Here is a 14827-nt window from a genome sequence, read left to right as displayed (position 1 = left end):
GTTCACAATGGGACTGTATTGTTGCTACAATGTCAACAGTTTAATGCTACAGTTCTGCAAACTTCCTTTTATGGATCCAGGATGAACATTTCTATTTCTTTAGTTGTGTTTCTAAGCCCTAGCATTAAAATTCTAGACATCATTTTTTATCCAAAATAGGTGGAAAGTTTGGATTCTGACTATCCTGGGTCAAACAGCATAGTAATTAGTTAATTTCACATCAATTAAAGCATGGTACTCTTTGACAAATACATAATGTCACTGAGTTACCTGCCATAGGCAGGACGCAGTCTGTTTTTGGGCTCTTACCCTTTTTACATGAAAAATGTTCTCACCCTTCTTTTGTTTAATTGGATTTTTTGTCTGGGCAATTTATATTTATGGTCCCTAAATCTGGAATGCATAGACCTGTGTGTTTTGTATGTTCAAATACGGTGAAATGCTGTCCAGAGAGCATTTAAGTTAGCACAATTTTCCCTGCCCCTTTCCTTTAGTCACAAAGCTTTAATCTAATTTGGAAGAGGGCTATTTCAGCTGTAGCAGAGATTGTTGTAGGTTTTTCTTAAATGTCCTTTATAATCTTCAGGAGTTCCTCAAATCATATAGCATTACAATGAGACACATCTAGTTTTTTAATTACTTTATCAGGATGTACTTTCTTACACTTAACCTCTTTGAGTTTGTATGCTGAGCAAGACAAAATAAACATGACAGCAGACTTATTTAGCTGTTCATATGCCAGCTTTTTATTAAGAAAGACAATAACACTTTTCTATTCCAGCAATCATATTTATTCATTGCACTTATGGATATTTACAGAAGACACACTGAGTTCCTGAAACAACATAGATATTATATTGTACATACAGAAAAAATGCATCCATTAGTCAAAAGTCGGATAACTCTACGCAAATTACATGCTAAATTAAATAAATACAATAAATTATTTTGGCACAATATCTATAATATAATCAAATAAATACAGCCTTCATGACAGGAATCCAGGTAGAACTTTGTATTTACATGTAATTCAAAGTGCAGAGCAATTAGTAAAAATTACCATCAATGGCATCTTGCTTATGAGTTCTCTCCATGGATAGACATGTCTTGCTTAGTACACCCTCTGAAACTGGCAGATCAAATAACTCCTGGGCAAAAGCAATCTAAGAGAGCAAAGGTGGCAAAATGAATCTCCACACCATCGTCAGCATGAGATCATATGTCGTTCCACAGTAGTCCACCAAAATTCACGATCTTCTTTTTCTACTGTCAAGATTGACCAAAGAGCCCTACTTGCGCCTTGATTCAGTTTTATTCCGAAAATGTTTTCCACTTAAGGACATTGTTTGTACTCATGTGAGTGCTGAGTTTCAGGATCTCATATTCCTTCTGACACCCACCAGAAAAGCTGTTTTCCAAATTCACATGCAACTGTCTCCCACTTAAAAATTTTTCTCATACTTGCTTCATTGAATTTTTTGAGTGCATAGCTTTCAACAGGAACAATGCCCCCATTACCACTTGCCGGGAACGGTATCCCTTGGGGGATACCTCTTGGGTCATTCTCTTTTTGCCAATGTCTCTTGGCCTAGAGTTATTAGGACTGGAATCTATGGACCTTATTGTTCCAGACTGAGACACTGGATCCAGAGACATCTGCAGAGCTTTAGGGGCTGCAGGCAGCTGCTGAGCCTGGCTTCCACCCTCCCACATTCTTCAGCATAGGGAAGCTCGTTCAAGCTGAACAAAAAATGAACCTGCCCGGCCACTTTCCCCTTTCCACTCCCCCATAGGCAAAGAAAAAGACTGCAGATTTGGGACTGTTCCACGGGTTTTATGCAATGCCAATGAAATCCATTTCTGAAAGTATTGCAGTTCTTTCTGTTGTAGGGACCCCCACTACCCTGGCATCAATTAGACATGCACCTTTTGTGGACAGCTCTACAGCTGTCACCAGGCCAAGTTGAAAGCTAAGATGTACATTATTGTCTTTATGCTTCTTAAACCAGTGGTTAAAACCCAGTTTGGTCTCAAGGCATTGCAGAATTATTTTTCCCAATGTTTGGCTGAAGCAGTCACCTTCTATGGAAATAAAGGATTATGAATAAATTAAAAAAATATATATCCATCATGGTGAAGAGCCACAGAGGAGATAATAAAGGGTCACTTAGCAAGAGAAGACTGTATTCTCAGTAATAAACACTTTATGTTGTTCCTCACGACCCATCACAATTTTACAGGCCCGGCATCTGTGGAATCCTGTTCCTTTGACAAAAACATCCAATACTGCTATGCAGTGATCTACTGTGACATGACATGAACACTTCATCTGGGGCAGAGCATGTATGGGCACTTTATTACCTTTGCTCTTGCAAACGTTTGTAAAACAAATTCTATGTTTAGTGCTTGGAGGCTAGTAAAGCAGTGTGGAGCACAGATATACTCTCAGAAACCACCATCACTATTTGGAGAGCTACTTTTACATTTTTGAACTCCACAAAAACATAGCCTAATGTTATGAAAAAGTGTAACTGCCCAAGAAAGTACTCTCATTCGGATTCCTGTGAATTTTGTGCCTGTTTGTTCCAATTATCAACGTCCATAATACTATTCCTTAGCAGCCACCAATTCTTTATCACAGGCTGTACATATATGACATTTCAAAACTCAGATTCTCTGGTTTACAGCATCTCAGGTAATGCTCCTGCAGTCTGAATTACTCTTTAGTGGTATTTAATACACAAAGAAAACACTGGTATTGTAAACTAAACAGTAGAGTTCAACCCTCCATGGAAAAGGAATGTTCAGAAGGCATATTTTGAATATCCTCTAATATGCAGTGATGTTTCTGCCTGCTTTGTAAGCACCACTGAAAATGTTTAAACAGAGCATATGGTAGACAGTGTAAAATCAGCATGTAACATATTTAAAAAAAATGAAAGGTCTGACAGTGCATGAGTCCCAAAGTGCATTTCAAGTAATAACGAACACAATTATTTGATATTTATGATCAATTAAATACAATCTCCATTCCCACGGAGGCAAAAATGAGAGCAGTAGTATAGAAGAAAGACTTGTGAAAAATCAGTCATAGGTCACGTAAGTTGTTTCTTGGCCTGAAGTTTTGAAGTAATTTTATTTAAAAAAGTGGAAGTGAATGCTTTGGAAATTATATAACGCGATACAGTGATAAGCTTACCGGGCTAACAGCATATATATATATATATATATATATATATATATATATATATTTGAGTTATATATCCTAAATTTAGGATATAAAATGAGGTTCATCTAGGGGAGACTCTAGAATGCTATGTCAGAGAAGGTGGAAAAATGAGATGCCTGTGTATTATGCCTGCCAGATAGACTGGTTTAGACATGCCACATTTGAGACGTACAAAGCACAAAAGAGGTATTTGTAATATCGCGAAGTTTGGAAATCCCTGGTTGTGTAGGAATGGACCTCCACAAAAATATCCTGGGATGCTTACTCAGGATTAGGAGGATCTCCTTATTTTAGTATGATAAACTGTTGCCTAAGAAGGACAAGGTTTATCTCCTGCATTTCCATTGACAAAACTATTGTGCATGGCAATCTGCTTATATTATGTTAAGTATGTCCTTTTTATTTATATTTGCTATTGGAAACATTGTTCTGTCTAATTTCTCTGTGAAATTTGTCACATTTCCACACAATTCCTGGAACAAAATTGAACATTTAAAAATGGTAGCCCTCACAGTGACAGCTGCATAGACAAATACTGTACCCCGACATGTCTTGAGCAGAAAATAAACTATTTAATTCTGATGTTCAGGTCTAGGTGCGTCGTGGCTCTAGCCGGTGAGACAGCTGTGATAATGTTCTCTGGTTGTCGATCACATTTAAGTGCCGCACGTAATTCCGGACATCCTGATGGTTCTTGCTCCCCTGTGCTGCATCTAGATCTGAAGACAGGGAATAAATTAAAGAATAAACAATACAACACATTTTATTTCCAGATATCTGTTTTAGAGAATTAATTCATGCACATTTTCGGTTTGTCCATTGCTAACAAAAGGAGGTGGCAAAAGCTTGTGTGAACTGGGCAAAGCTGAGACATTCAGGTAACCTTGTTATGAGAAAGGAGCAATACAAATGTATTTAATGAAATTACACTAAACCTTTGCTGTCATACCTTAATATATTGTCCATCAATTTTAGACATTCTCATTCCCAATTTTATAATAAACGCTCATACAGTACACAAGAGTGAAAAACACCTAAAGTCTTTTTATTCTGCAGTGAGTGGATCATGTATTTCAAATATAGTGTTATAACACATACCTTCACTCCTAAGGGCCACTCTCATTTGCTGATCAGCAAGGAGAGCTATGGCCAGTGTGCACATGAGCTAGACTTGAAGATGCAACCACAACTTGTAGCGGATTGAAGGTGTGACCCAATTCTGACAACTCTGAATCTTAGCTGTAATGATGTAGGATAACATGCAGGAAAGAGGAGCATGTTGAATCTGTATGTAATCATCTGTTGCCTGCTACCTCTGCAGTAATTATTCTATAACTTAAGATTAAATGCCTGTCTACCTTTTAACTCTCTCACACTGAATAAAGGACATAGGTTTCTCTACACCAGTGGTCTCGAAAAATTATTAATGCTGTGCCCCCCAAGTTGAAAAATAAAAATCATTGCCCCCCCTTCAGAAATTTTCACAATTATTTTATAAAGATGCCAATGTTTAAATATGTCTAGACCTATTTAAACATTGCAGTTAAGTACTGTTAACTTAAAAAAAATACAATAACATGCTTCTGCTTAAAACAAAGGCCTGTTATCTGTAGAACGCTTCTTTTGGCCAGAGTCTGGCACCCCCCCCGAACCCAGTTGAGGCCCCCGTAAGGGGGCCCACCCCCCAGTTTGAAGACCTCTGCTCTACACCATTCCGAGTAGCCAGGTGACCGCCGAGGCCGCGGGAGCCAGAATACCGCCATTGCCGGCGGTATTCCTGGCTCCCTATTATGACATTTCCGCTGGGCCAGCGGACGGTAACAGTGGTACCGTCCGCGGGCCCAGCGGAAATGTCACATCAACTTTGCCTCCGGCTCGTAATAGAGCCGGCGGCAATGCTGATGTGCAGCGGGTGCAGTAGCACCCGTCACGCATTTCACTGCCCGAAATTCGGGAGGTGAAATGCGCGACGGGGCTATGCCTGGGGGCCCCTGCACTGCCTATGCCAAGTGCAGGGGCAGTGCAGTGGCCCCCAGGGGCACCCCAAGTGCCCTTAACGCCAGCCTTTCAATGGCGGTGTTTACCGCCACGGACAGGCTGGCGGTCGGGGACTCATAATCCCCAGGGCAGCGGTGCATGCACCGCTGCCCTGGGGATTATGACCACCAGGCGGAAACCTGGCGGGAAAGTGGAGGGGCCGGCGGTATGACCGTGGCTTTTCCGCCACGGTCATAATTGCTGCCGGAACACCGCCAGCCAGTTGGCAGTGTTACCGCCAACTTACCGCCGGCCGCCAGGGTCGTAATGACCCCCACAGTATTGTTGATAAACCCAATACACAGGAATATCTCACAAGATGCCATCTTCTCAAGGGTTTTCTGAGTCACCGTCCATCTTCAATCAGATATTGAAAAAGGATTTGGAGTCCCTGGTACTGCCTTTTAATTCGACCCTTGTGCAGTACATTGACGATTTGCTGATTGCATCACAAACTAGGGACAGTTGTAAATACGATACCATTGCATTACTGAATCATTTGGGAAAAAATGGGCATAAGGTGTCACCCAGGAAGCTACAATACTGTCAGAAAGAGGTGAAATACCTAGGGCATTTGATCAAAAGAGGGTCCAGGAGAATATCAAAGGAAAGAATAACAGCCATTTTGCAAATGAACCCTCCAACGACAAAAAGAGATGTCAGGATGTTTTTGGGAATGGTGGGCTACTGTCGCCAGTGGATACCCAACTTCTCGATCATTTCAAAACCTTTGATAAAACTGACAGGCAAGGAGATCAAGGATGAGCCATTTACCATAGCTTTGTCTAAGGAAGAACTTGAGTCATTTATGGAGTTAAGAGAATGCATGTGCAGGGTACCAGCGTTAGGAATGCCTGATTATACGAAACCTTTTCTGTTGTTCTGTCATGAATGTGATGCTTGTTCTTTGTCTGTCTTAACACAGGTCCATGGAGATGTAAATCGCCCTGTAGCATATTTTTCAGCTACCTTGTACCCCGTCGCAGCAGCCTTACCGGGTTGTTTGCGCGCAGTTGCAGCAGTTGGTCAGAGCCTTACACAATGTGAAGGCATAGTCATGGGATACCCCCTAACAGTAATGGTTCCGCATTCAGTTGAAATTCTGTTGACTCGAACTAAAACTCAGCACATGACAAATGCTCGTCTCACTAAGTACGAGACAATCATATTGGGGTCACCAAATGGCTCACTCAAGCGGTGTACTGTATTGAACCCGGCAACTTTACTTCCTGTTGAAAACACTGAAATCAACAATGAGGAAGAATTTGAACATGACTGTCTTGAGGTAACTGAACTATGTACCAAACCTTGTCCAGACATTCAGGACACACAGTTGAAGGAAAATGACTGTATCATGTTTGTTGATGAGTCCTGTCTAAGAGATTCTGTTGGAACACTGAGAGCTGGCTATGCGGTATGCACAATAGCTGATATCATCGAAGCCTCCTGGCTCGAGAGAGTGTTTTCCGCTCAAGTGGCAGAATTAATTGCCCTTACTAAAGCATGCCACAAAGCTGTGAATCTTAGAGTCACTATCTATACTGACAGCAGATACGGATTCAGAATCGTACATGATTTTGGCCAACTTTGGTCACAGAGAGGTTTCATTACCTCTTCTGGTTCTCCTGTGAAAAATGGTGAACAAATAAAGGATTTGTTACATGCAATTCAGTTACCTCTTGAAATTGCCGTGGTGAAATGCAGTGCTCATATTAGATCACAAGACTTTGTGTCCATGGGAAATGGTTATGCAGATCAAGTCGCAAGGTTTTGCGCATTGAACTGTATATCGTTCAAGGAGCAATGGGAATTGTTACCGCAAACTGAAAATGACATGTTTGAACCTGGCATTACGGGTGGTTGACACGTTAGATGAGTTAAAAACATTATAGAGTCGTGCAAGCAAGGAGGAAAAACGTTCCTGGCAAAGAATGCAATGTGTACAGAGGGACGATGATTTGTGGGTCTCAGAAGAAGGGAAGTTAGTCTTGCCAAACAGCCTTCTGTCCCAGTTTGCCAGGCTGTACCACGGACATGCTCACCTTGGGAGAGATGCGATGATCAGGTCATTTAAAATCGATTGGTTCAACCCAAAATTCAGACATGCTGCCGAGGTCATTTGTCACAGGTGCATCATCTGTCAACAGATGAATGCCGGAAAAGGAACTGTGGTAACTTTGAGCCACATTGGGAGAGCTGGTGGTCCTTTCAGCAAAATGCAAATGGACTTCATTGAAATGCCTGTTTGTGGAGGATTGAAGTACGTGTTGGTGATTGTGTGTGTTTTCAGTCACTGGATTGAGGCATACCCCACACGTAGGAATGACAGTCTTACAGTTGCAAAATTACTACTTAGGGAACTGATACCAAGGTTCGGGTTTCCGGTCTCTATAGAGTCAGATAGGGGCAGACACTTCGACAATGAGGTGATTAAACTCCTGTGTGCCGCACTTGACATCGAACAAAAGCTGCATTGTAGCTATCGCCCGAAGCATCAGGACTAGTAGAGCAAATGAACGGTACTTTGAAATCAAGAATTGCAAAAATGTGCGCAGCTACCAATATGAAATGGCCAGATGCATTGCCCTTAGTGCTGATGTCAATGAGAAACACCCCAGACAAGAAAACGGGATTATCCCCCCATGAAATCCTCATGGGTAGAGCTATGAGATTGCCAGCAGTACCTGCAAATGCTCTAGTGAATATCACAGATGATATGGTGTTGGACTACTGCAAAGGTTTGGCTGATGTGATTCGCTCTTTTTCTCACCAGGTGGAAGCTAACACATTGCCACCGATTGGCGATCCAGGCCACTCTCTACAAGCTGGTGACTGGGTGGTTGTCAAGAAGCACGTGAGAAATTCGTGTCTGGAGCCACGTTGGAAAGGGCCATATCAAGTAATCTTGACAACTACTACTGCTGTAAAGTGTGCCGGAGTTCCAAACTGGATACATGCCAGTCACACAAAAAAGGTAACGTGTCCTGTTGAAGAGGAACTTGAAGTTTCCAGCACAACAGCTTCAGGAAGAGAAGTCCCAGGGCCAGAAAACAATCAAGAAGGAACTGAGACTGTCGGAGAACCCACTGAGGACAGCCTCGTCCCTCAAACAGTCAATGAGATCGAGAGAGGTGACAGAGTGCCTATCTCAGTACAGGCAGCAGAAGAACTAAATCAAGGAGAGATTCTCCTTGAAGTAGACAGATACGGGTTAGAAATCGAACCCAGTACAGACCCAGAAGAAGAAGGAGAAGAAGAAGAAGAAGAAGAAGGAGAAATAGTAGAGAGAAATCGGAGTGTGCCAAAGTCTCCTGAGCTAATTGCAGGTCCATCAAGCGAAAACACCATAGTACAAGAGGAGGGTACTGTCCAGCGTCCTGAAAAGACACATCGAAAGAAAACGCATATAGGTGATAACTGGCCAGATAAGCCACTCTTAAGAATAAGGGACACACCAAGTGAAACAATAACAGAGGAGAAAGATACATCCCGAGTGGAAGACCTAAGTGAAGGAGAACAACAAGGTGAACGAAGGCTGAAAAGAAAGAGAGTCGCAAACAGAAGGTATACAGGTCCTGAATGGGCATATGCTACAACATCTGAGTGGCAACAAGAATTCTTAGCATTCTGTTTTGACCGAGAAGTACCAGGCCAGTACTACGGTACCTGAACTGATCCAAAGAAAAGACTTGGTTAAAATGGAAAAATCTGAAAACTGAAAGAGAGACGTTATAATTACCGAATGTGACATTAGAACCGGATTGACTTCGAGAAACTCGATTGTGACAAGCTGCTAACCTGATTTGGACAAGAAGGGGGTCCTGGAGAGGGTGAAGACGCTGTAAATACACGCAGAGAGCAAAAGAATATTCTAAATCATCCTCAAGTTGATTGTTGATCTACTATCTGATTCTATACAGAAATGGCTTATAATAGAGGTAGTAACAAGGGAAGTAAGGTGTGTGGTTGGCTAGGACTCATAATAGGTGTTGTGTGTGCAATAATAATTGTGGGAGTGATTGTGGGAATGCCATGGATAGAGAAAGAGACTATTAACGCTACTTCAAAACCTGAAACTACAACACTAACACAGTGGGAAAGATTTGAGCAGGATGCGAGACACTTGCATGAGGGAACTAATTCAAAGGGGGAACTTTCTACTAATGTCTTCTATCGCTTGCTAAATGAGTATGTGGAAACCATGGATGCGAAAGATTGTTATGTGTGTACTAAGATTCCTTCATCTGTGTAGGAGGGAGTTACTTATCATAGCCTCCCTCTAACTTACGGGATTAGTTGCAGCTTACTACTAACAAGGTTTTATAATCAAGAGCATTGTGCAATACTTTTATTCAAATCTGGATGTTGTGTTTTCTTTTGTGCCTGTGATTGAATTCTTAAATAAGTTAGCTAAGGAACATGATATAAAAATAGTTAGAGGATTCTTTGAGCCGACGCTTACATTTGGAACTGCTTATGCACATCGCAATAATTTGACTTGCTTGCTATCACCTGTAGAGAAAAGCTTTTTAGATCACACCGATGATAGACGCAAAGCATTGAAGGAGAGATTAGAAAAAGGGTTAGAAAAACGCACATATGCAAATTATTATGCTTACACTGCAATCAAAACCCAAGGCAAACTAGCTATAGATGCATTACATGTAGGTAGGCTTTGTATATATAGGCCAAGATCTGAGCAAGACAATTTGTTTGTGGGAACGAGTGAATGCAGACATGTGTTTTTGTTTCAGAGTAAATGGACATTTATGTTGAATGGACAGGATCCAGCGATCCCTGGGATCTATTACATCTGTGGACTTAATGCTTATTACCGTCTCCCTAGGGGATGGTATAGGACATGTTATTTGGGAATAGTTTTCCCAAAGATTTACCAGATTGATGACTTAAAACAAATACCTAAAACATCTGAATTACAACATCCTAGACAAAAACGAGAATGTGTGGCTGCTGTCATTGGTGACATATTTGGAGCTACAATCCCTTCAGTGGGGGTTATCTTGAATTCTATGAAAATTCAAAAGTTGTCTACTATTGTGGATAACATGCTGACAAATTTCACAGGGCCTATACTCCTGATGGATACTGAACTTGCAGCAGAAAGAGCTATGACTCTTCAAAATCGGCTTGCTTTAGACATTCTTTTAGCAAAGAGTGGAGGGGTCTGCAAGATTCTTAATGAGCGCCATTGTTGCTCATTCATTCAGGACAATAGTAAAAAGATTAGAGGTATGCTTACTAACCTTACTAGAGATAGTACAGATTTGAAGGATTTGAAGGAACTTGGTGTCTGGGGAAAATTTGGACAAGGAATTGCCAGAGTTGGGAGCTGGTTTACCAATACTTGGAATGGGGTGCTTGCAAAAATACTAATGGGTCTAATAATTGTTCTGGCCTGTCTATTAGGATTGTGGGGGGCATGCAAAATTAATGGCAAAATTAAGAAAAATTGGACTAAAAGAACTAGAAGAAATGAAGAAAGTGAAAGAGAGAAAATGTTCAATGAAATTTGGGAAAGTTTACATAAAGGGCAAGATGTTGAAATGCGCATTATGCGCAAGGTGAAAAATTAAAAGTGAAAGGTCAAAGAGAAAGGTTTGTGTGATAAAGGATTATAAAAACTTGATTCGAAATTATCACCTAGAAATTAAAAAAGCTCAGGCGATCTATTATGCAGAAAAAATCGAATCGGCTGCTAATTCACCTAAAGAGATCTTTAATGCCCTAAAAGATCTCATCCATCCAAGAGAGGCAATAGAAAATAGGGATTCCCCCCAACAACATGTAGAAGAGTTGGCTAGTTTTTTCCTGGAAAAAGTCCAGAATATCTACCTTGCATTTCCTAACACCCCTAATATAGGACAGAAGAGAATAAATCATGAGGCCGGGGAGGTAATCACGTTTACAAACTTCACTATGATCAGTCTGGACGGAGTTAGCAATCTAATGAGATTAACAAAATCGGGCTCTCCACTTGACCCGGCCCCTCCCCAGGTCCTATCCTTGGGAATTTCAGTACTGGGGCCAATAATAAAGAATCTTATTAATAATTCTCTGAGTGACGGCATAGTACCTGATCATTGGAAACAAGCCATTGTCAAGCCACTCTTGAAGAAAACCAGCCTGGATCCCAAGATACTGAGTAACTATAGACCAATCTCATTGTTGCCCCTAATGGTCAAACTGACAGAGAAACATGTACACTCTCAGCTATCCTCATTCCTGGAAGAATATAATTTTATACATCCGACCCAGATGGGTTTCAGACCTAAACATGGCACTGAAACTGCCTTAATTGCTATAACAGAAGAGGCAAGGAAGAGGATGGACTTAGGTATGGAAACCGCGATTATCCTCCTTGACCTAAGTGCGGCCTTTGATACAGTTGATTTAAATATCCTTATAGAAAGGATACAAGGCTGTAGAATTGCTGGGTCTGCGTTAGATTGGATTTGCTCCTTCTTACATGGAAGGTCTTTTCAGGTACTTGACAGAGAATGTATCTCTAGGAGGACTTTTAGCAGCTGTGGTGTTCCTCAGGGCTCGGCCTTGAGCCCATTACTTTTTAACATCTACATGAGGCCTTTAGCAGGCATAGTCGAGCCCTTTGGACTGAACATAGTTTCTTATGCCGATGATACGCAGCTGATAGTCTCCTTTTCCAACTCCCATCCGGATATGGGCAGAGCCTTAGGCCCTTGTATGAAGGCAGTTGCAACTTGGATGGCTGATAGTAAACTAAAACTTAACGACGATAAAACGGAGGTTATGTTTTTTGGAAACAAAATTCCTCCTTTTAACTCCAGCCTACTGAGAGGAATATCGACCCTTCCCCCCCTAAAGGTCTGATTAAAAGCCTCGGGGTATGGCTTGACCCCCTTCTCTCAATGGCCCAACATGCAAATAGAGTAGCGGGAACTGCCTTTGCTCTGCTAAGGACCCTGAGAAAGGTTTTAACTATTCTACCTTTCGCAGCGAGGAGATTGGTTGTCCAGGCACTGATTGGTTCCCGGATTGACTATGGAAATGCGTTGTTCATTGGTTCCCCGAAATATGTTATTCAGAGACTGCAAAGAGTACAAAATGCAGCGGCTCGTCTGCTACTAGACATCCCTAAACATCACGCAATACGGCCAGGAATTGTTTCCTTACACTGGCTCCCGGTAGCTGAAAGGATTCAGTTTAAGACCCTGTGCCACGTCCACAGATCTATATTTGATAAGGGACCTGAAATGTTGAAAACTCTCTTTCAGATTTATATTCCAGCAAGATCTCTCAGATCCTCATCAGCCAATTTGGCTAAAGTTCCAACCACGAGGAAAGCTAGATGGGGAGGAAGATCGGTAGCTTACCAAGGTGCTCTACTTTGGAATAATCTTCCTCTCAAGTTGAGAGTTAATTCTCAAGAGTTGTTGTTCAGAAAAGAACTGAAGACCTGGCTATTTAAAACTGAAATCTTCTGAATAAATTCTTTGAGCAGTATGTCATCACTATAGCTGTATAAGCGCTACGAGGCCGTTGGCAGTTTGGCGCTATATAAATCTTTATAACATAACATAACATAACATAACATAACGAGCGTCATCAGAGGAGGGACTGAGAGAGCGTAGTCTAAATAACATATATTAGAATGAAATGCTCATATCAATGCTTAACGATGTTGCATAGAAAACGACAATAATAGTGGTTTTGCTTAAACACGCATCTGAATTATGACTATAATGTGTGTGGCCACCAATATATACACATGAACTAATAATGATGAATAAAACTGTTTATGTTTTAGTTTATATTAACATTTACGATATTGCATTTATTAAAACCTCATAGGCCTTAAGTTAGCGTGAGTTGTGGATTTAGCTGCCTAGCTCTCATATTAAAAGCATTTCTCTGTTTTCCAGTGTGCTGACTCGTAAAGGGCCATGACCCTGCAATTGTTCCTTTTCTTCATTTCATGTATCAACACAGATTCTGTTCTCATCCGCATGCTCGTTGTTTAGTATGAGTTTAAATACAAAATTGAAACAAAAGTAGATTAATGTAATGTACAAGGACGTTTAACCATGGACAAAGGAAACTCATGACCCGAGAAGACGTGCCAAATGGTGAACTAACCCCGGATGTCCCACCTCCGAAGGCGTCAATTATGAAGACCAATCAAAATGTTATGAATTATCGTGGGGTGACAATTGGAATTACCTAATGTATAATTTGATAGGTTAAAGATAGGGGGGTATAGTAAATGTCCAATAGAATTTTGGGGGAAGGTATTACGAAAAAAGGGATAAAAACCCATGTCACAGAAGGGTCGTTAGAACTAGGTAGGGAATGCTATTGATTTTATCCAGAAACTCTGTCACTCAGTTTGGTGACTTTGAGACTTATTAAAACCATCTTTGCACATAGACTGCCCTATACACTTCTCCTCCTTATGAGGGAAGTGTCCCCTGTCCTTTAGATGAGTTTAGACTGATGGCGTTTTGACTGATGTCCTGAAGACGAAGACTGATCCTGTGTGCTGACCTAATCCTTGGAGGGTAATTATGACAATGCAATTTGTAATTTGTCTGTTTGCTTTTCCTTTCTAGGTACCAACTGCTCATTTTGATAGGGACCATAGCTAGATGTTTTCTAAAATGGTGTTCTAAATTGTTTTTGCATGAAGCCCAACATGCTGATGCTAATTAGTGGTTAGGACAGGAGTTCACTTCGACTGACGTAAATAGACAAATGACTGACGTTGCGCTATGCTGAACTGAGACATATATGATATTCACTGTATTCTGATCTATGTTCACGCCGTGCTATGTTCTTATGTTTGTGATTCTTGCATTAATGAAATCTTATCACAGTTGCCATATTGTGACTATGCTCTTATGCTTCCTGGTACTGAGACCAGCTCTTCTGCTCGTAGATTGTAATCAATAGGGAATACATTTCATAAAATTCTATCAAAAGGTGTGGTTATTCATGGCCGAAAGGTCATGGTTGCGTTGACAATTTGATTAATGTCTTTATCCAAAGTGAAGTGCATTGTGGCGGTAAATATTGATGACATTATTGATATATTGCTTGACATAATAATCAGTTATCTCGTCCTACGGTGTCTCACCACTGGGTCACAAGATTCATTGGCCTAAAACGAGTCCTAATGTGTATAAATTAACATAAAAGGACGCGTTACCACAAGTATTGCAGCTAATCTGAGGTTTTGAAGACACTTCTTTTCAACCACATGTATGGCAGTGCCCTTAGTGAATTTCTTAGTACCAGCTTCATTTATGGCGCGTGACGTATACTGTATTTGAGTTAAATTATCTGTTCTGTCGCCTTAATGGGTGGCTTGACCTTGCTATTTTGAAATATGCCATCAACACTTTCCAATTTGTCTTGTTAGAATCTGCTGTACTTTGGAGCTTACATTTAGATCTGAATACTATTTCTTACATATAACCGACATGCAGTTCATGTTAGGGCACAGGTGTCTTATTTTCAAGGTTTTCAAATGTTGTATTCTAAAAAATGTTTTCTTTGTCTTTT

General features: G+C 40.9%; 1 protein-coding gene across 4 annotated transcripts in view; it reads right to left on the bottom strand.

Annotated features, from left to right (window-relative positions):
- Positions 1-694: 694 nt before the first annotated feature.
- Positions 695-14827, bottom strand: part of RAPGEF4 (Rap guanine nucleotide exchange factor 4) — a 942686-nt gene continuing 928553 nt past the window's right edge. For all 4 annotated transcript variants that reach the window (XM_069225351.1, XM_069225352.1, XM_069225353.1 and 1 more), the window contains one exon: positions 695-3948. In XM_069225351.1, coding sequence (XP_069081452.1) covers positions 3821-3948 — 128 coding nt within the window. In that variant the 3' untranslated portion in view covers positions 695-3820. The remainder of the gene's footprint in view (positions 3949-14827) is intronic.

The sequence above is a fragment of the Pleurodeles waltl genome, chromosome 3_1 (assembly GCF_031143425.1).
Source record: "Pleurodeles waltl isolate 20211129_DDA chromosome 3_1, aPleWal1.hap1.20221129, whole genome shotgun sequence".
Taxonomy (NCBI): domain Eukaryota; kingdom Metazoa; phylum Chordata; class Amphibia; order Caudata; family Salamandridae; genus Pleurodeles; species Pleurodeles waltl.
Note: the sequence above shows the minus strand (reverse complement) of the source record. Positions and strands in the feature narration are given on the sequence as shown.